This window comes from Exophiala spinifera (assembly GCF_000836115.1).
Source record: "Exophiala spinifera strain CBS 89968 unplaced genomic scaffold supercont1.4, whole genome shotgun sequence".
Classification (NCBI taxonomy): Eukaryota; Fungi; Ascomycota; class Eurotiomycetes; order Chaetothyriales; family Herpotrichiellaceae; genus Exophiala; species Exophiala spinifera.
The window spans coordinates 1,864,621-1,884,894 of record NW_015622516.1 but is presented as its reverse complement, the minus strand read 5'-3'; the positions used below and the strand labels follow the sequence as shown (position 1 = coordinate 1,884,894).

The 20,274-nt window shown below is 52.6% G+C and overlaps 9 protein-coding genes across 9 annotated transcripts; 5 read left to right on the top strand and 4 right to left on the bottom strand.

The window, feature by feature from the left end:
* Nucleotides 1-1,016: 1,016 nt before the first annotated feature.
* Nucleotides 1,017-2,222, top strand: PV08_05874 (uncharacterized protein; the record flags this gene model as incomplete). Its single annotated transcript, XM_016380213.1, has 2 exons — nt 1,017-1,076; nt 1,218-2,222. 2 exons carry the CDS (start codon nt 1,017-1,019, stop codon nt 2,220-2,222), a joined length of 1,065 nt encoding a protein of 354 aa, XP_016236040.1.
* Nucleotides 2,223-2,732: 510 nt separating this feature from the next.
* PV08_05873 (uracil phosphoribosyltransferase) lies at nt 2,733-3,696 on the bottom strand (the record flags this gene model as incomplete). The annotated part of the gene is made up of 5 exons (XM_016380212.1): nt 2,733-2,784; nt 2,837-3,041; nt 3,117-3,217; nt 3,283-3,430; nt 3,498-3,696. The coding sequence occupies 5 exons, from the start codon at nt 3,694-3,696 to the stop codon at nt 2,733-2,735; spliced, it is 705 nt and encodes a 234-aa protein (XP_016236039.1).
* Nucleotides 3,697-4,406: 710 nt separating this feature from the next.
* Nucleotides 4,407-5,464, top strand: PV08_05872 (uncharacterized protein; the record flags this gene model as incomplete). The annotated part of the gene is made up of 3 exons (XM_016380211.1): nt 4,407-4,428; nt 4,489-4,999; nt 5,068-5,464. The coding sequence occupies 3 exons, from the start codon at nt 4,407-4,409 to the stop codon at nt 5,462-5,464; spliced, it is 930 nt and encodes a 309-aa protein (XP_016236038.1).
* Nucleotides 5,465-6,056: 592 nt separating this feature from the next.
* On the top strand, nt 6,057-7,838 carry PV08_05871 (methylmalonate-semialdehyde dehydrogenase (acylating); the record flags this gene model as incomplete). Its single annotated transcript, XM_016380210.1, has 1 exon — nt 6,057-7,838. The coding sequence occupies one exon, from the start codon at nt 6,057-6,059 to the stop codon at nt 7,836-7,838; it is 1,782 nt and encodes a 593-aa protein (XP_016236037.1).
* Nucleotides 7,839-8,411: 573 nt separating this feature from the next.
* PV08_05870 (uracil phosphoribosyltransferase) lies at nt 8,412-9,080 on the bottom strand (the record flags this gene model as incomplete). The annotated part of the gene is made up of 2 exons (XM_016380209.1): nt 8,412-8,607; nt 8,668-9,080. 2 exons carry the CDS (start codon nt 9,078-9,080, stop codon nt 8,412-8,414), a joined length of 609 nt encoding a protein of 202 aa, XP_016236036.1.
* A 759-nt stretch (nt 9,081-9,839) lies between these two features.
* On the top strand, nt 9,840-11,331 carry PV08_05869 (uncharacterized protein; the record flags this gene model as incomplete). The annotated part of the gene is made up of 4 exons (XM_016380208.1): nt 9,840-10,007; nt 10,080-10,392; nt 10,440-10,628; nt 10,688-11,331. The coding sequence occupies 4 exons, from the start codon at nt 9,840-9,842 to the stop codon at nt 11,329-11,331; spliced, it is 1,314 nt and encodes a 437-aa protein (XP_016236035.1).
* Nucleotides 11,332-12,005: 674 nt separating this feature from the next.
* Nucleotides 12,006-13,541, top strand: PV08_05868 (uncharacterized protein; the record flags this gene model as incomplete). Its single annotated transcript, XM_016380207.1, has 3 exons — nt 12,006-13,094; nt 13,171-13,315; nt 13,399-13,541. The coding sequence occupies 3 exons, from the start codon at nt 12,006-12,008 to the stop codon at nt 13,539-13,541; spliced, it is 1,377 nt and encodes a 458-aa protein (XP_016236034.1).
* Nucleotides 13,542-15,695: 2,154 nt separating this feature from the next.
* On the bottom strand, nt 15,696-16,495 carry PV08_05867 (uncharacterized protein; the record flags this gene model as incomplete). The annotated part of the gene is made up of 2 exons (XM_016380206.1): nt 15,696-16,314; nt 16,365-16,495. The coding sequence occupies 2 exons, from the start codon at nt 16,493-16,495 to the stop codon at nt 15,696-15,698; spliced, it is 750 nt and encodes a 249-aa protein (XP_016236033.1).
* Nucleotides 16,496-17,255: 760 nt separating this feature from the next.
* On the bottom strand, nt 17,256-18,964 carry PV08_05866 (6-phosphogluconate dehydrogenase, decarboxylating 1; the record flags this gene model as incomplete). The annotated part of the gene is made up of 4 exons (XM_016380205.1): nt 17,256-17,696; nt 17,751-18,179; nt 18,235-18,686; nt 18,742-18,964. The coding sequence occupies 4 exons, from the start codon at nt 18,962-18,964 to the stop codon at nt 17,256-17,258; spliced, it is 1,545 nt and encodes a 514-aa protein (XP_016236032.1).
* Between the last annotated feature and the right edge of the window lie 1,310 nt (nt 18,965-20,274).

Below are 20,274 nucleotides of genomic sequence, written 5' to 3'. Positions count from 1 at the left end.
ACCACTGGAAAGAAGGCATCATGAGGGCAGCGCATTAGTGTCCCATTTTATGACTCAGCTCTGCACCGCACTACAAGATGATAATTGTAAAGCTTGAAGATTTCGTCAGGAACAGGGTTGCAATTGCGATCCTATTTTACCGAAGTGAAATAAAGGGTGTGAAGAGACGGACAGAGTCGATAAACTTGCTTACTGTGCTGTATGCTGCTGTTACGAACGTAATGCCTTCAACCTTTACACAAGACAAAGGGAAAAGTGTTGGCGGCAGATTTGAATCCACCGAGTTGGTGTGAGGGCTTGAAGCTATGAGAATGTAGTTATTGTGTTAAGAATCGCGCTATCCAAATTTCCCTTTTAGTAAACTCATCTCGCCGCTTTCGCAGACAAGGCATAACTTGTTAGTTGTCTAGACTACTCGCATCTAAGAACTTGTTCAAATCCTAGATAAAGTCTTTCAAGCAGTGCAGATTAGATTCAAAGTGCTTGAAGACTGATTCAGACCTGAATTGCTCTCAGCCATTTACTCTCAGCTATTTAAGCTGGGGAAAGTCGAACTTGTAGAGCACTTTTTGAAAAATGGGTTCAATTCTCTAAAGTATTGTTTACCATTGATACCATGATCCGTTGAAATCGATTTCAGACTGGGCGTAAACTAGACCTAACTTTATTTTAGGGAGACACTACGAACCAGGAAAAAACACAATATTAGTATACATATAGCTATCACTATTGAGCATAGATAACCGAGCCTCCAGACTACCACTAAAGATGATCAGATCCAATCTTGTGCGATAAAGCCTCGTGGGTCCCGGTCTTATCAGCGATGTGGGTTAACTTATCTGTCTCGCTGGTTGTGGCTTAGATTAGCACTGATGGAGTACTCCGCGGCGGCTTCTTATCTGGCGTGAGGTTAACTGACTGATTCTCTGCGGAGTTACTAGTATAATAATTATGTGTGGATTTGCTCAACTTCAATCGTGATACATGTATCTTGCAGATCGATCTGTTGAGTAAGGATGGACTACTCTTCTACCTCCGTTAGCAAGGGGGTTGACGACGATGATTTGGTTATACCTGTAGGTACTAATATCATCCCTTCTTCTTGTCGAGATTGATTGGCCTCGCTTTGCGACTCCGTGAACGAGAATGGGATAAGGACTAGCTTACTAGTAGTACATACTACTGAGACTCCTGAGCTAATCACGTGCGGAGCCCAGGTCATCAACTTTCAAAATTTCCTGCAAGGGGACAGGAACACCAGGGTCGAGGCCGCGCGGGCGATACTAGACGCCTTTCGGAACTCAGGCTTCATCTATCTGTCCAACCATGGAGTTTCGGATGAAATGGTGAACGATTGTTTCAGCCACGTCGCACATTTCTTCGCAAGGCCGCAGGATCAGAAGGACTCGTTGGCGTGGACCGACGCCAGGACGAATCGCGGCTACGTAAAGGCAGGGCGCGAGAAGCTCAATCTTTCCGGACAGGCCAGCGACGAACTTCGAAACCAGACCCCGGACCTCAAAGAGACCATGGAGATCGGCTGGGACGGCAACACCAGCAAACCAAACAAATGGCCGGAAAGGCTGGATGACGAAGGCGTCGAGTTCTCCAGGTTCATGCGTGTGTTCTACGACCGAATGCACGATCTCAATTTGCAAATCATGTCGGCCATTGCCCTGGGGATGGGGCTCGACGAGGCCTTTTTCACTCCCTTTGTCGACGCCAAAGATAACAACCTCCGGATCCTGCATTATCCGTCGGTCAGGGAGACTGGCCGGACCGACAAGATCAGGATAAGAGCCGGAGCCCATTCCGACTACGGCTCCATCACGTTGTTGCTCCAAGACTCGATCGGAGGCCTGGAAGTGCAGTCACCTCGCGGGACCTGGGTGCGAGCGAAACCAATTCCCGGCACCATCGTGGTCAACGCCGGTGACCTTCTGAGTCGGTGGAGCAACGATCTGATCAAAAGCACCAAACACCGCGTCGTTCAGCCCCCACCAAAGCCGGATGGTAGTAGTAGTAGTAGTAGCCAGGAGCCAGAGACCGGCTCAGAGACGATCCTGCCCGAACGGTACTCGGTCGCCTACTTCTGCATCCCAAACTTCGATGCCCTGATTGATGCACTTCCCGGCACTTGGGAACTCGATCCCGTGGGCAAGAAATATCCCAGCATTTTGTCAGGGGAATATCAATATCAACGTCTCTCGGAGACTTTCTAGATAGTCCGAACTCGAGATCAGTCTAGACCGGACGAATGTCACAGCATTAGATGTTTTCCGAACATCCAAGTCTGATGTCGAGCTACAAACCATATATGTGTTATGTTGGTCGCCCTCCTCTGGCCAGGTCCGCCATTTCTTAAAAGGTCGTTCTCAGAACAGCCCAGATGTCTCGTCTTGTCAGAGATGCATACCTTTACCTTTTTCTCCTTACTCCAGTTGGCTGGCTATACTGGAATGCCTAGACATCTAGTCTCTTACGAACAAATACCGAGGAAGAATTCTGCGTACTCTCATTCACAAATTCTAGTACGTGATAAGGTGTTGGGTGTCGAACACAATCATCACCCAAAAATCAACCCCGTCCCTCGCTTGTCAGTCTTCTTTGTGAGTCCTTGTGACATGGAATCAACCAGACTAGGACACAGTATCTGTGCCACAGTACATGAGAAGGAAGCTTGGCTTAGTTTCTGTAGCCCGAGCCTTCAAGGTGGCCCTCAGGCCGCTCTCTTACGTCCCATAGAATCGATCTCCAAAATCCCCCAGACCAGGAACGATGTACCTGTGTTCATCAGCACAGAAAGCTTTGTGATTATAATGACTGTGGGGCTTACCGTTCAGGGCTCAGGTTTTGATCGATAGAAGCGGTGACCACAGCAACAGAGGGAAAGCTAGCTCCCATGTTGTTCAGTGCCGTCCGTGAAGCCATAATGCTGACGACGACTATGCGGTCCTCCGGCGTTCCCTGATCCAGTACGAGCTGGACTGCTTTACAGATAGACCCGCCTGTGGCAAGCATCGGTTCCAAAATGAAGACGTCTGGAGAAACGTTTGGATGTCAGCGTCAGCACAAAAGCAGAGAAAAACGACTTCGGGTGAAGTTTCGTAACTGACAACTCTCCTGGATGCTGCTCGGAAATTTGGAGTACAGGTACGTCGGTCTCGCCGTCTTCTCGTCTCGCTGGATTAAAATCTTTCCGAAGCTGAGAGGTCCACTATAGCAGTACACTGTCATCAATGACCGAAGCCCAATTGGATTCCAGGCAGAAGCCTGACCTACTCGTATGCTTGACGCAACGCGTCCTCCAGTGAAGCCCCGGCTCTCCAGATGCTCACGCCACAGAGCTTTTGCGTGTATGTACATCCTGGGTAGGGGTGAGACGTGGGAGTCCAGACCTCGCGGTCCGTGGTCGGAACGAACTCCAAGGCTAGTATGAAGAGAAAGCGTCAGCCGGTTTAACGCTGTGCATGACAGAGGCTTTCCCGCTCACTCACCGTGCACCATGAGCTGGGCAGCCACCTTTTGAGCCACCTCGACAAACCGCTTATTGTCGGTTTTTTGATCTCGCAGACTGGTCATCCATGTCGACAGCAGCTGGGTCTGTGGTAACAAGACGTGGCGAAGACTGGTGCCAGTCTGTGGCAGCGTCGTAGTAGTAGTAGTTGTTGTTGTTGTAGAAGTACTATTCGCCATGGCTGGCCAAACCACAACAAACAGGTCTCTCAGTCATTTATCATGTAGTTAGTTCTGAGTAGGCGGGCCTCGGCGCTTTCGAACAACTCGTACAGGGCTGTATGTACGATAAATAAATTATAATAGGTGAGACCTCCTGGGTTCTTCGTTATTTCCCTCCTGGTGGCAAGGGATTATGGGGTCGGTCACACAAGGCACACAAGGCCTCGTCCCGGGGCTCTGGGCTCTGAATTTAGTAGTGGAACCTTTAATCGGAGAGGACCTTACTATCTTTTGGAGATAAGAATCACTCCCGAAGGGTGAGGCTTGGGCGCACTCTGGAGTATGTACAGTATCTAAGATCTTATCGTGATGATAAGCCCAGTCCTACTGGGACCCGTTTATCTCAAGATTCGACTAGGTCACATCTGGACATACAGACTCTTATCGCGATTTCGGTGCAGACGCATCATGGCGCCCGAAACACACACTGCATCATCTACACCAGGTTTGCGATGTGAGGAGCGCTGTACGGTGGACATCGCTTTTTGAGGTATCTTGTCTACACCATGACTCGATCGTGGGGTACGTACGTCCTGCGCTGCCATCAATAAGACACAGCGCACGACTACACTTGGAATATAATGGCAGAGTCTCCATTCATGCTCATGGAATTGGGAAGAGACAACTTCGAACGCCCTGGTTAGCCGACAGAGCGCCCTCCTTTGCCCATGGCGATGCAGGTCCTAGCTGGTATGTAGAAATACTGCGGGATGTTGACGTGCAGCTTGGCGACTAACACTTGATTCACAGGCAAAAGCCATCCGACGTTTTCAGAACTCGTCGGCAAGCACCTAGGCCGCGCCTCAACAGATCTTCCGGGCATCTCTTCGTCTCGATTTTCCAATGGGGAGACCAATGTCGTGATCGAGCGCTCAGTACGCGACGCTGACGTGTTCATCATCCAGACAGCATCTGAACCTGTAAATGACATGCTGATGGAGCTGATCATCGCCATCAACGCATGCAAAATCGCTTCAGCAAGGAGAATAACGGCTGTACTGCCGTGCTTTCCATACGCGCGCCAGGATAAGAAAGATCGCAGTCGAGCGCCGATTACGGCGAAAGTCGTGGCCAACATGCTCGAGAGCGCCGGGTGTCACCATGTCATCACCATGGATCTCCACGCTTCACAGATACAAGGTTTCTTTAACATCCCTGTTGATAATCTTTTTGCCGAGACTGCCATGATCGACTACATCAAACAAACCATGTCGCTGGACGATGTTGTTATTGTGTCCCCAGATGTCGGTGGCGCTCGACGGTGAGTGCAGCAACCTTTGTGATTTGCATCCTACCTCGCACCTTTGCTGAATCGATTGATGCATCAAGGGCAGCTATCATGGCAGACAAGCTGCGAGTTGACCTAGCACTCATCCACAAAGAGCGCAAGGTTGCCAATCAGGTCAGTCGTATGATTCTGGTAGGCTCCGTGGCCGACAAAAGAGCCATAATCGTGGATGACATTGCGGACACCTGCGGTACCCTCGCTCTGGCAGCGTCGGTATGTATAGAGCATGGCGCCCGCAGCTGTTCTGCCCTGGTCACACATGCATTTTTATCCGGCGGAGCCATAGGGAGGATCACCGACAGTTCTCTCGACACTCTGGTTGTGGCCAACACGCTTCCTCTTTCCGAGGCTGCAAAGCATTGCCCGAAGATCCGCTCGTTGGACGTCAGTCCCATCATCGCAGAGGCCATTCGACGCACGCACAACAGTGAATCGTAAGAACGACCCTTGCCATTGAATTTCAGATACTGACCGTTGGACCCAGAATCTCGATACTATTCACGTGAAAGGGGAAGGTGATTGAACTTGACACTTTGCGAGACACTGCGGGCTATGCTCTGCCGAAGAAGGGGCCCTTTTTCCATAGCATTCAGGCGGCTGGGGACGTCCCCGACAACTCCGTAGGGTGCCGCTGAAAGAGTGGCTGTAATGCGTGTTCTTGGAGAGTCCAGTCTAAGAATATCTTCGACCATGCTCCTTGAAATTTGAATTCGACCGCCCAAGCTTTTCAGTCCTCCCAAGTTGTTTGAGGGGGTCAAAACATCATAACGAATGCCGCATGCTGTATTAAAGTAGTACGAATCCTGCTCCCTCTCGAGTTTCCAAAGGAAGAACTGGAGAAGTGGGTCTCTTATCGCGGCTTGGCTCGGAGCTGCTGGTGAACTCTCGGGATTTTACGTGACGGGAATTCGGTGTCGAACTCTCTCGAGAACCTCTCCCACACTCGTCGCCATCTCCAGGTCAGAAACGCTCCACAGTGACCGACGCTGGATTGTGCAAGGCTATCCCATCTCTCACCCATCGATGAGCAATGGAGGCGCTGCAGTACTCGACTGAACATCATGGACACTCTTCGAATCCATTCGACAAATCTCTGCAGGACATTCTCCACGAAGACATCGCCGACCAGCCAGTCCGGCAGATCAAGAGAGTGCGCATCAATCAAGATCCAGAGGTAGCCGGCGAGAGATCTGACCAGTCGATGCCGCTCGAGTCACAGCAGTCGCCACAGCAGCCAAGGCAAGAGCCTCAGTTCGAGTCCGAGCAAGACGCGCAGTATCCACAGCCTCGCCAAAACAAGTCGTTGCGGCCTCAACATACTAGACCTCTACAGCCTTGCAGAAGGCCTTCTTTAACCTCCCCTGCTCCAACTCCTGTAGTGACCAGAAACCTCATCGGCAATGAACTCACGATCTCAAAGTCGAGGACATGGATCAATGTTCTGGACCCAACCACGCAAAAGTTTCTTGCTAGGGTGCCAGAATCAACGCTGGCCGAGATTCAAGCTGCCGTCAAGGCCGCTGAGACGGCACAACCGAGTTGGAATCTTTTAGGGATAAGTCAACGACGATCCAAAATGCTCGCACTGGTCGATGCCATACGTAGCCACAAGCCCGCCTTTCAGAGAGCGCTACAGATTGAGATAGGCAAGACGTGGCAGGACGCCGATGCCGAGATCGATCGTGCGTTAGATGCTGTAGAGACAGCATGTTCATCGCCCATGGAAATCTTCGGCAAGCACTGGAACAACAACAAGACCGAGATTTTCACTCTACACCAGCCCATGGGTGTCTGCGTGTCAATCACACCGTTCAATTTCCCGCTGATGATCCCGTTGTGGTCGATCCCCATAGCGTTGATTTGCGGTAATTCTGTCGTGTTGAAACCCTCCGAGAAGGCTCCCTCAGTGTCAGCTCTGCTCGGAGACTGCTTCATGTCTCTCAATCTCCCACCCGGTGTCTTCAACATCGTACATGGAGCTTCTGGCGCTGTGAACAAGCTTCTGGCTCAGCCCTCGGTCAGTGCCGTGTCATTTGTTGGTTCGGAGATCGTGGGTGAGCGCGTATTTGATCATGCCAAGGCGACAAGGAAAAGGGTGCAGGTCGAATCAGCCGGGAAGAACCACGGCGTCCTGTTGCAGGATGCAGTCAAGAGCAAATCCTTGTACGCCATTGCAGGAAGTGCGTTTGGTTCGGCAGGTCAGAGGTGCATGGCTCTCAGCGTCCTTGTCTGCGTCGGGCCAACCGCAGACTGGATAGATGAACTGGTCACTATTGCCCGATCACTGAAAGTCGGCTGCGGTTTGGATTCACATGCCGATGTTGGTCCCCTGATCACCGCAGCGGCCAAGGAGCGCGTCGAAGCCATGATTGATACAGCCGAGGCCGAAGGGGCGACCATTATGCTGGACGGGAGGAACGTATCGGTGCCCGGATATCCACTGGGCAACTTCGTCGGCCCGACAATCATCACCAAAGTAAAGCCTTACATGCAGTGCTATCAAGATGAGATATTCGGCCCTGTGCTGGTTTGCCTTGAGGTTGACACGTTGGAAGAAGCCATTGAAATCGTCAACGAGAATCGGTTTGGCAACGGCTGTACACTGTTTACCACCAGTCCAATCCATGCTCAGGCCTTCCAGCTTAAAGTCAACGTGGGCCAAGTGGGAATAAACGTGCCGGTACTAGCTCCTTCAGGTCCCGTGGCGCGCACATCGAACAAAGATTCTTATCTTGGAGCCATTTCCGGATGCAACCAGTGGCAATTTTTCACCACGGTAAAGACCGTGACAACATTGTGGCCTTCAGATTGATCCACAGACTCTAGGCCATCTTTTGCATATCATGGTCTACATTCACGTCTTCTGCCCGAAGTCAAGCTAATACCATGATGCCTCCCAATGGACGTTTTAAGCTAGCACAGCACATGCGCAGAAACGTACGTGGACTAGAAGAAACCGACTTCCGTCAAGTAGACCCAACCTTCCCAACGGATCCATTTTGAACAGCAACGAAGATATCAAGCTGTGGCAATGGGCTTGACTTGCGGCCGTGAGGTGTTCAAAAACTTGCGGTTTCTCGGTGTCGCCAGACGGGCTCTTCGAGGTCATTTCGGCTCCCCGACTCCGTCATTCATGGGGCTAGTGCCGAGCCTGTAGAGTGATGGTGAATATGTTGAGTACTCTCCCACTAGCTTTGATGGGGAATGGGAAAACAAGGGCAGTCAAGGATTATCATAGAGATGGAGGCAACGAGTGTCAAACCAAGTCGGTTCAATCCACGGATCAAGAGCTCGGACTGCACGGATGCGCAAATATCACTTTGGAAGACCTCGTTCGCATGGTGGACAACAATTTTCTCAAGCTGAACTGAAAACTTCTCTACGCTTACAACAACTGGGTGCCATAGAGGCGATCTCCAATGTCACCGACTCCCGGTTTGACGTATCCATGATGGTCGAGTTCGCCATCGGTCGCTCCCACCACGACCTTCACACCCTCGGGCCAGATTGACCGTACCCGGCTCAAGCCCTTTTCGCTCGCCAGAACCGAAACCATGGTGATCTTCGTCAAACCCCAGTCCCTGACAGGTCAAGTCAGTCATTCTGTGTGTCGAAGATGTAAAGCAAAAAAAGGAATTTACCTTAGGATGTTGATCGCGGCTTCCGCAGTGCCTCCAGTCGCCATCAGTGGATCGAGGATGTAGCCGTGGACGATGTCGGGCGATCGAGGAGGAAGCTTGTTATAGTATTCCACCGCCTGCAGGGTCCTCTTGTCCCGAAACAAGCCCAGGTGGTAGATGACGACGTTACTGTCCGCCGGGAAATAGGACAGAAACCTGTCTTGCATTGCCATGCCCGAGCGTAAGATGACAACGACAGCCACTTGTTCGGAGGGGCCAACTGGTTCTATGGCCCTCTGGGCGAGGATGGCAGTGAGGTCGCTGACAAGTGTTCGAACCTCAGACGGCCGTAGCGAAGGATCTCGTAGCTTGGAAAGCATGGTCTCGTAGTTGGCGTCGAGGCCGGAAGGCGAAAGCGTCGTGATCTCTGACATGGTGAGAGAATGTACGGGTATATTTGGCCACCAAGTAGATGCTTTTGCCGCGGTCGAGTCCTACAGCTCAGGGGGCAATCTTTGTATGATGAACTTGGGAGGTGAAAGGTGAATTGAAAACGCTCGAGGTACTTGCGAGTCTTGATGTGTTGTTGTGGAGTCCCGGTCGCACGGCGTTCGAAGTTAGTAGTCCCTACAAGACGCTCCATCGGGAGCATTTGCTTACCATCATCACACCAGGGGAGTCGGTTTTGTGTGTCCGGGCCAGCTTCTCTCTCTCTGTGTGTGGGTTTCTTGATAAGGCCCTACAAGATCCGTGATATGTGAGGTTTGCGGAGAAAGTGGACCTGATCAGATTACACGGATGGATACCAGATAAAAATCAATTGTGGCCCGGAGGTTTTTATCAACTTATCGTTGCTGATAAGCCCTCTCGACCCGTGCACATCCACAATGTTTTTGGCGCAGCGGTATCTCATCAACGGAGGATCTCGAAGGAAAACTTCCACGCGCGCAATCTTTGATTCGGGCCAGTTTTTGCGGGAATCGGCTACTTTGAACTATGGCGATTAACAATAACAAACTGTGATGCGTGTATGAGGCTGTACCAGCCAAAGGCGATCAGCCCCGCTTCGCCACGAGCCGATTGCATTCAAGATGCAGGTCCCAGAGAGTCCGTGACATCGGTCGTTGTTGTTGTTCAGTTCACCTTCTCAGTTTCGTTGAACTGGTCAAATCTATCAATTGTCAAAGAGGACGATGGCAAATAACACCCACAGCGGTATCGATTACGTGCTGTCGTTGCAGGCTGTTCGAGAGCGTGCCAATCTCGTCTATGATCTGGCACTGGACGACCGACTGAACCACTTTCACTTCGACAAGGAGCGGTTGACAGAAGCATCTGCCTTTGTCGCGCAGGTGATATCGGTGAGTCGTGTGTGATGAATAGATCCGGTTTCAAATGTTGCAGCTCTGACTATGTTCCCCTCCCCGGAACAGCGCGACTATGGACCTGATCGGTACCATGAGATCCCACCCCACGGGCGATGGCAGCACTTCAACGTCGGAGGAAGGGATCGAATCTCGGCACTTCTTGAGGAGATGAATCTCGCCGATAAACTGGAGGAAGCAAGGGTTCTGGTGGATCTGTTCTTGGTCTCCGTTCTTCTCGACGCAGGAGCAGGAGACCGCTGGCGTTTCGAAGAGCCCGGAACTGGTGAGACTTACTCCCGCTCGGAGGGAATTGCGGTCGCCTCGCTACACATGTTCAGAAGTGGCGTTTTCTCTTCTACTCGAGCTCTGAACGTTGACGGTAAGAAACACGTCCACCGGCCAGCAGCCTGCACGCGTGACATGTAGCTCACAAAATTCCAGGCCGCGGTTTGCTCGGCCTCACTGCCAGAGACATAGAGTCACATTTCCAGATCGGAGACTCGAACCCAATGATCGGGGTCAATGCTCGAGTTGAGGTTTTGAAAGCGGTTGGAGCATCACTTCTCAACCTGACAGATGTCTTCGGCGTCGATGGTCGTCCTGGACGTCTTGCCGGTAAATGCCGCACCAATATATTACTTTCCTACGGGTGGTTTCCTAACGTCGCACTACAGACTACTTGTTGGATTCAAAGACTGATGGTAGCGTTCCACTCGATTACTTGAAGATGTGGGCGGTTCTGCAGCGCCTCCTGCTTCCGGCCTGGCCGAAGTCAAGACCTCAGCTCGATGGACAGCCGATCGGAGATGCGTGGCCGCTGGCCGTTCTTGGATCGACAGCGGACGGGTCCAAACAAACCAATGTCAGCATGACCATCCAGCCTTTTCACAAGCTGACGCAGTGGCTGGCTTATTCGCTGTCTGTGCCGTTCTCGAAGCTTCTCGATCGGCGCTGGCAGAACATGGAGTTTGGCACCGGCCTCCCAGAATACCGGAATGGTGGGCTCTTTGTAGATCTTCAGGTCTTGAGGCTCAAGGAGAGCACCCTGTGCCAAGGGAAGACAGCGTCGGGTCAAGAATTACCCCTGTTTGACGCCACCAGCGACATGATCGTTGAGTGGCGCGCCATGACTGTGGCACTTCTAGACCGCCTGCACGGTCTGATCAACGAGCATTTCAAAGCCCAGGGGGTGAGCTTGACTATGGCGCAGGTGCTGGAGGCGGGAACGTGGAAAAGCGGCAGAGAGCTTGCAAAACTCCGTAGGCCAGAGACGTCATCCAGTCCGATTTTGATAGAGGGCGATGGGACTCTGTTCTAAACGCAGAATAAGATGAATGGACCGTTGTATCAGAATTTCCCAATACCCGGCAGCGTGTATTCGACCACCTTGCATCGATACGAGATACCGATACAGAATGGGCAAAGCTTGAAGGCGTGAGAGTATCCGAGATACCCGTCAAAGACAATCGGGGCTTTCAGCCTTGTCGCTTGGCTTGATTGAATGCAAGATGGTGAAGATTATTATCTCACCCGACATGACGGGCGGTAGACGCGCTCCGGTGACCACCGTAATCTTGATTGATCCGGGGAAGGTTTTATCTGTGGGTCGATAATAGATCATATCTGCGTGCGTTGCTACAAAGTCTTATCGAGCGGGGGCTTCGCTGCCATATCATGAGTGGAGACCAAACATACAACAACAGAGAAATGCCCCTTGTGGAGGGTAGCTACCAGGTCAACTACTCAAATGAGTGCAATCCCATCAAGCAGTGTACTGGTAGCCTTTCATACATACAAAAATCTCTTCACGTTTCTGCCTTGAGGTGATCCTACACACACACACACACACACACACACACACACACACACACACACACACACACATCCTGCTATTCACAACTAACAGAGTTCCCGGACTCTTTCCACGTTCGATTTCGTCGAGCTAAAACTTGTCCACGACGAGAGGCTTCTGTCGTGGCCCTGTGGTTGTCGATGACGACGAGAAAGCGCACCGCAGACGACGCTGAGAAGGAGACATCGTCGGCCTCGGGTCGAAGCTCCCGAATGTCCAGTGTCAGCGCCGGCAGCAGCAGTGCTTCGCACATGTACAATGGAAGGGTTGTTCTGACGACGTATCCCGGGCAGAGCGTGGTCAACCCGCTGAACCTCGTCTGGGGCGCGGCCGATCCCCAGGAGCGAGGTCCGGTGGTAGTGTCTCGCGGTCGGTCGACGTTCAAATACCGCAACGCCATCGGGGCCCACGGAGGATCCTATGCCATCTACAACGCCCTCGCGGTGGCGTCGGGGAACTTGGCCCCGGACTTCCGCCCCGACTTCACCAACACGCAGCCCACGTTCGACTTCCCGCCGCAGAAGGCGTGGGCCGACAAGCACAAAATCGTGTCCATGGACCCGTTTGGGCACGACGTCGTCAAACACTTCGGCAAGCAGCTCGACGAAGGCATCGACATCCGACCCACCATCGCCGTGACCAGAGCGACCATGCGCGTCTCAGAGATATCCGAGTCCCTCCGGCACGGCCGGCTGGCCGTGGACGGGAACATCGTCCTCAATGAATCTGGCGACGTCCGCGTGACAAAGGTTGCGGTCGAGCCCGTGTGGTATCTGCCCGGGGTGGCCGAACGGTTCGGGGTGGACGAGACGATCCTGAGACGGGCTCTCTTCGAGCACACGGGCGGGAGCCATTCCGAACTCATCACGCGGACCGACTTGAACGTTTTCCTCCCGCCCATCGGCGGCTTGACGGTGTACATCTTTGGACCTCCGCAGAGGGTCTCGGATCCAAACGTAAGACTGGCGCTCCGCATACACGACGAGTGCAACGGGTCCGACGTTTTCCAGTCCGACATCTGCACCTGCAGACCGTACCTGGCGTTCGGCATCGAGGAGGCCATCAAAGAGGCACAGGCCGGCGGATCAGGAGTGGTGATCTATTTCCGCAAAGAAGGCCGTGCCCTGGGCGAAGTCGTCAAGTATCTGGTCTACAACGCGAGGAAACGAGGTGGCGACACGGCCGACAAATACTTTGAACGCACCGAGAACATTGCAGGAGTGCGCGATGTGAGTGACGCCCTCGTCGTCCTGGAGTTGGGCGGCCTCGCATTTAAAAAACCGGCACTGACTGACCTCGAAACAGATGAGATTCCAAGCCCTCATGCCAGACATCCTGCATTGGCTGGGTATCACGAAGATCGACCGAATGCTCTCCATGTCCAACATGAAATACGACGCAATCGTCGAACAAGGTATCCCCATTCTCGAAAGGGTGCCGATTCCAGACCGTAAGTTTTCCCCACGCTTTTCTCCCCTGGCAAGGTCATTGTTTCTGTCTGTCGCGGCAATAAAAAGTAACGTGTTTCTACAGACATGATTCCTGCAGACTCCCGAGTCGAGATCGACGCCAAGATCAACGCAGGATATTTCACCGGCGGTGCCACCATCACCGAGCAGGAATTGAAGGGTGTTCAAGGGAGAGGCTGGGTAGGCTGGGAGGACGCAGTGCACTAAGTCAGTTGACTGGGATGTGGAATGCAAACATAAAGCGTGGAACGTGTCAGATTTGGTTCCCCTGTGTCTCCCCCCCAAAAAAAGCACGCCAATGATAATAATCCTTTACGTCTTGTGTATGTAGCGAGAGTCGTCATGCTGTAGAAGTGTCCGTGGAGCAGAAACAGTAGGAGGAGCTTATTACACTTGTATACAAATCTGGTCTACTGGTGTACCACTCATGGAGTACCGGTGGCCGTCTTCCCGCGAGCATTACATACCACTTTCGAACGGCTCTGCTGGCTTTTGAGGGGGGGTTCGAGAAAAGGAAAATCTCAAATGTCTTTGTAACTGTGTTTCTGTTCCTTGACAAGACAAGATGCGCTGGGGAGCCCAGTGTCTCGAATGCCCCGTCGGGTTGTTGAAGCTTGTTACATGTCCACCGACGTTGCTCATGAAGTGTTTGTCCGTACATAATTATGGAGTACATGGATATACGAATGCGAATACGAGTACGAACCAACGAGTGAGCCGTTGGTTTTCAATGATAAGGTCCTCCCTCTCCATACCGGGAGTACCATGGCCTTATCTCTTGAGAAGGAGCTTGAGCAGCACCTTATCAGCTTTTTATCTCTATCTTTCAGCTCCAAGAGAAACTTGCTTATCTGGCTCTCCTCATTGGCCACCCGAAAGTGTCCCGAGAATCGTGTATCCGTTATCGATAAAGTGCCCTGCCCAATGTGATTCACTCGTTATCTTGCTTCTTACGACTGTACACACGACATCAATCTGTGTTGTCCTTTTGCTATCACTGCCCCAGTACAAAAAGACATGTCGTACCGCGCGCCTCTACGCCTGTGCCAACATATCGTCCGTGACCACCTCTACGACTATGCTGTCCACCACGACTACGAAGCAAGTACACGGATCTTCGCAGGTGGCCGTTGCAGACCGTGTCGCAACCTCTGAAGTCGTCAAAATTGTTTTCTGTGGTGTCTGCCGAACAAGGGTCTATCTGACCACGCTCACGCTACGCTTGATACCTCAGGCAAAAAAAAAGCAAAGAGGAAAAACGGGGCCATACTCCCCCGGCGCAGTCAACCCTCATCTCGTCTTCACGAGGACGGTAAGGTAAACTGGCTTACTGACCAACCCTCCTACGACACCTGGCCTCGTTGTGAGTGACGCCCTCTGATGTCGTCTCGCACAGAGACACACAATGACGGTTGCTCGCGACAGACATATGCACAATGCGACTTCCGAACGTTCATCCGGTAGATCTGCCTTTTTTTTTTCTTCTGATTGCTCGCACGGTGTCTTACGGTGTGTGATTGCCCCTGTGCCTATGGTGTACTACTCCGGTCTGCTGTACTGTCCCGTCCTCCCTCTGCGACACGTTTCCTGGACCCGGAAGGAAGAATCGCGGCCGTAATAGACACTTGGCTCCTCGATGCACCTCATGCCCAAAACGTCTCGAAAAAAGGGGGTATACTCTACGATGTTCGCGACAGCGGTTTCGTCAAATCGAAATGTGTATACGAGAACCTGACTGCGGCCTTGACGGCTCCTTGGGAGCCCAGAATGTCTTCGTTTGTCTTCCAGCGTGAACTGATCGGGAAAGAAAGAGGAAACACAGCAAGAACCTCGTCAATCTGCATTTGCACAATCGGATACAAAAATAAAGGAGAGAGAGAATTCGACCTAGGCGAGTCCTACGAGAGAATTCAACCTAGACAAAGTACCATTCGACTGTCTGCGCCATTTCGGTGTAGTTCTGCACCAGCCTTGGTACGGACACTATTATTCAGTGTAGGCACCGAAAACACTCGTAGTGATTAAGAACTCTGTCTGGCTCGAAGAAATCCCGAACTTGGGAGGTTTGAATCTAGTTTCTCTCGCCCCTTTCGTCCATGCCACGGCGATAGAACGGTGCGAGTATGTACCACATCGATACATTAAAAGGTTACATGCCGAACAAGCCATGCTTGTTCAAACAGTAGTCCTACTGCCCAGATAACCCACTTCAGTCTCCAAGTAGGTTCGCCCTTTGTTCTGTGTTCCTCCCAAGATTTCCACCGACTCAAGTGCGTTTCTCTTGGCCCATGTCACTTGAGGTCAGTTGAGGTGTCTGAATGTTTGGTCGACCGTTGCCGCCGCAGGCTCTTGAGTGAATGTTCAACCACCTTTCTTGGCACCTCCAGTAAATACCTTTCCGATGTTGTCAGCGGCCATCTTGCCGTCGATCAAATTCTTGGACAGCTTCAGGGTGACCTTGGACCTCTCCATGTCCACCACCTTTCTCATGCGGTCGATATCCCCGTGCAAGCCTTCAGACAGCTTCACAGTGGCCGCAGTATATGGTTTTTCAATCAAATATGTGTCGGAAATGAGCATGACATTGCCAACCCAGCGAGCAGGATGTGTTCGGGAGAGTGCATCAAAGAGCGCCTGGTCTGTGGGTGTAGTTCCCTTTGGCCCCAATCGGGCTTGAGCAGCCTGTTGCGCAGAAATATTCCTTGTCAAACGAGCCTGTACGGCATTGGTGTCGATCGTATTGAAAGCAGGGTTGAGCAGCTCGCTAGGCTGCTGAGGAAGGGAAAGCAGCTGGAAGCCGGTGATTTGGGAGATTGGGAGAAACCGATACGATCCTGTAGGTGCCGCCAATGAGGTCGAGGTCGTACTGTTTGAAGGTGCCGAAGTGGTATTCAGAACAAGGAGGCTCGTCAGAGGATCGGCCGTGTAGACAATGCCCTCGACCGAGGCCTGATTCGGCGCACTAGTTGTCACGCGGATCCTGCAACAGCGTGAGCGGATGATCCATACTCATGGCGATCTTGTTCCTACCTGCTTCCGATGACTTGTTGTAGAGCCATGTCCAGAGGGACAGGTGACGCTGCCGGTTGCGTGGGTTCACCTTTCGGCAAGGCTACCGGTACTTTTGCTCCTGCATTCTGGCGCTTCGAGTCTGTCGCCATTCTCAGGCAACTGACATAGGCTCCAAGTGTGCAGCGTCTCTTCTCACAAGCACCAAGCAAGCCGTCGGCAGCGGCTAAGGTGGAGGTGTGGAGAAGGAGAGGACAGTGTCAGGAATGGCGCGAGGAGGCCCTGACAGTCAGACTAACTGAAAGCCGGCAGTCGCGATGGTCTGGAGGTGTGGTTGAAGACCAGTCCACACTGATACGCCAGGCGCCAAACGTCAGTGTCGTGGGAGGATGAAGCGCAGGCCGATGGGAGGCGCGTGGTCAAAGAATTTGGGTGAAGTCGAGTTGGGCGCAGGACAATTTCCCTAAATTCCAGAGTTGGTCTTTTCCTGATTGAGCGCGTCGGACGACGGTCTCGCCGAACCTCCTTCTTCCTTCTCCGCACGCCGCTTGTCATGGAGCATTGATTTACGGCCAACGCACCAGCTACTCTGTGAACAGTGAACGCTCTACAGCGAAAAGAAAACTGCTTATTTTGAACAAGTATCATTGTCTTATTCCAGGGCAAAGAAGACCTTTTGATCAACCGCCCCAAGCATACATACCCCACCAAAGATTCTGCACAGAAAGCTTTTCAATGCAAGGTCTAACTAATGCTCGAGCAGGAAGAGGCTGTCGGTCACGTCGAGAAACATGACTGATGATACCATCGTGCAACCATGAGTGTGGACCAACAGCCCACAATGAGCGCCTCTCCACCGAGAGCGGGCTATTTCATCATCCGAGACAAGAGACTACCGATCGAGATGATGGTTTATGCGTTGTAGGTCGAGGCGGAGACATTTCCACCACGGCCAGTCCAGTTGACGTGAGTGTAAGCGCCAACCTTGAACTTCTCGTTGGCGTACTCTGGCTTGATCTGGAAAGTGTGGGCACCAAAGTAGTCACGCTGGGCCTGCAGAAGGTTGGCGGGCAAGTCCTTGGTGCGGTAACCATCGAAGAAGGCCAGCGCAGTGCTGAATGCAGGCATGGGAATACCGGCTTGAACAGCAAAAGCAATGACGTCTCTCCAGCCAGGCTGAGCAGCGTGAATGGCCTTGTTGAAGAAGTCATTGAAGAGTAGGTTCTCAAGATCCGGGTTCTGGCGATAGGCCGAGGTAATGTCCTTCAAGAAGACGGATCGAATGATGCAACCACCCCGCCACATGAGGGCGATGGATGGCTTGTTGAGCTTCCAGCCGTATTGCTTGGCCGCCTGTACACGTGGTCAACAATGCAAACGTCTCTCAGATCCAAGAAGGGTACTCACGCTCTGCATCAACATGAAGCCCTGGGCGTAGGAGATAATCTTGGAAGCATACAATCCCTGCTCGAGGTTCTTGAGGAAAGCGGCCTTGTCCCCGGTGAACTTGGGGGTCGGTCCTGAGAGCAGCGTGGAGGCACGGGTACGCTCATCCTTGATGGAACTCAAGCAACGGGCAAAGACAGCTTCACCGATGAGAGTGACGGGCATACCGAGGTCAAGGGCGTTGATGGCGGTCCATTTACCAGTACCTTTCTGACCAGCAGCGTCAAGAATCTTCTCAACGAGCGGCTTGCCGTCATCGTCGTTGAAGCGGAGGACATCTCGAGTGATCTCGATGAGGAAGGAATCCAAGACACCCTTGTTCCACTCGGCAAAGACGTCACCCATCTCGGCGTAGCTCATACCCAGGCCACGCTTCATGATATCGTAGGCCTGAACAAAAGTCAGTGCTGGCGCGGGGTGGAAGAGAGCGGAATATCTCTCATACCTCGCAAATCAACTGCATGTCACCGTATTCAATACCATTGTGCACCATCTTGACGTAGTGGCCGGCACCTTCGTCACCGACCCAGTCGCAGCATGGTTCACCATCGGACTTGGCGGCAATGCTCTGGAAAATGTCCTTGATGTATGGCCATGCTTCTTCATTTCCGCCGGGCATCAGGGATGGACCATAACGGGCACCCTCTTCACCACCAGAGACACCAGTACCAACGAAGCGGATTCCTTTCTCGGCCAGGTACTTGGTTCGGCGGTTGCTGTCTGGGTAGTGGGAGTTTCCACCATCAATGATGATGTCGCCCGGTTCGATGAAGGGGAGGAGCTTCTCAATGAAGTCGTCGACGGCGGGGCCAGCCATGACCAAGAGCATCATACGGCGAGGCTTCTTGAGCTTGGCACAGAACTCCTCGATGGAGTGAGCTCCGACGATGGATTTGCCTATCATGACTGCCGTCAGCGCACCCTCGAGACAACCGGAAAAAATGCCCTTCACCTTTGGCCTCATTGTCCAAGAACCGATCGACCTTGGAGACAGTTCGGTTGAAGGCAACGACAGTGAAGCCATGATCAGCTGCGTTCAGGATCAAGTTCTGGCCCATGACCGCAAGGCCAATGAGACCGAAATCACCACTGGGTTCGGACTGCGCAGGACCGACCTGGAGGCCGGCCAATCGCGCACTAAAGTCAGCATGGTTGCCGTCAATCGGGAGACACATTCCAAGAACCATAAGCAGCGAGAATGAGGCAGTAAGGCCCGCATGTGGACGTAGCCGGCCAGACTCCTTGATCTTGAGCTGGAGGAGAGTGGACTTACACTGGACCAGACATTTTGGCTGTTGAGACGAATAGTTGAAGACGGTAGTAAAGGGAAGCCGCAGTGGACGAGGACTGAGGATGGAGGATGGAGGAAGAAGTCGAGTCTCTGTCTAATGCACCGAAAAAGACGAGAGGCACGAATGTAGGAGAAAAGCAGAGAAGGGGATGATGAGAGAAATATGTATGTTTGCTGAGAGATGAAGCGCAGCGCAGACCCCACCATGAAGCAACAGGCTGTGGGAGGGGCAGCCCGGGCAGCCTCAGCAACCTCCGCCCCATTGGGTCAGAGTCGCCCTTGGTCGGCCAACTACGGCAACGCAGCGTCTAGCGGCCCATCATTATGGCATCTCAACCTCGCCGGCCACTCACCAGCGCACCGCCGCTGTCTGAAAGAAGCAGAGCGACGGACGCCAGGTGCCGCAGTGGCCATCAGACCGGCCAGCGACAACAGCCCGCAATGCCATGTGCACGGCGCCGTTGTGAATAAGGGAAGTGGTGGTTACTCAGCACCAAACCTACGTGTAGTGAGCCCGGGTGCGATTACGGTATAATGACGCCCAGTCTGGCTCCGCGGACATCCACCTACAGGTTACAGATATGCTGCCTCTCCGCCCGTCCCGAGTTCAGCCGCCCAATGCTGCTGCTGTGATGACTGAGCATGTCTGCAACTGACTCAATGGCACGCCGCTGTGTCACCACATAAGGCGACACATGCCTCGGAGGTACTACTCGTAGGTAGGTACAGGGAGTTTGTAGCCTTCCAGTGAGGATAGTAATCGGCAGTGCCTGGCTCTCCTTGGGCGCTGCGGTCCAGTTCATGCAGGTGCTCGGCCCATGGCGAAAATTTCTCCTGCCAAGTCGCATCTTCTAGCAACAGGCTAAATCGACAACGGACTAGCGTGGGCCGGTATAGTTTCCTCTTAAGGTCAGAGTCAGAATGTACTCGTACTCGTAGATACCCATCTGTTTACCGTATCAAAGATTTGTTACGTGTGAGGCGGCGATCGTCGTTGTCTTCGAGATTCCACTCAGAAGGTCTGAACACCTGAAAGACTGCCTGCGCACACTCCCTCCTGCTGACTCCTACTTGGGTCGACAGACCAAGGCCATTCCGAGAAGGCCACTGCTTCCACCACTGAGAATATCATCCTCACCGAGGAACTTGGTACGTCAAAGGCATCAGTAACCTCTGCCAGACCAAACATTCATC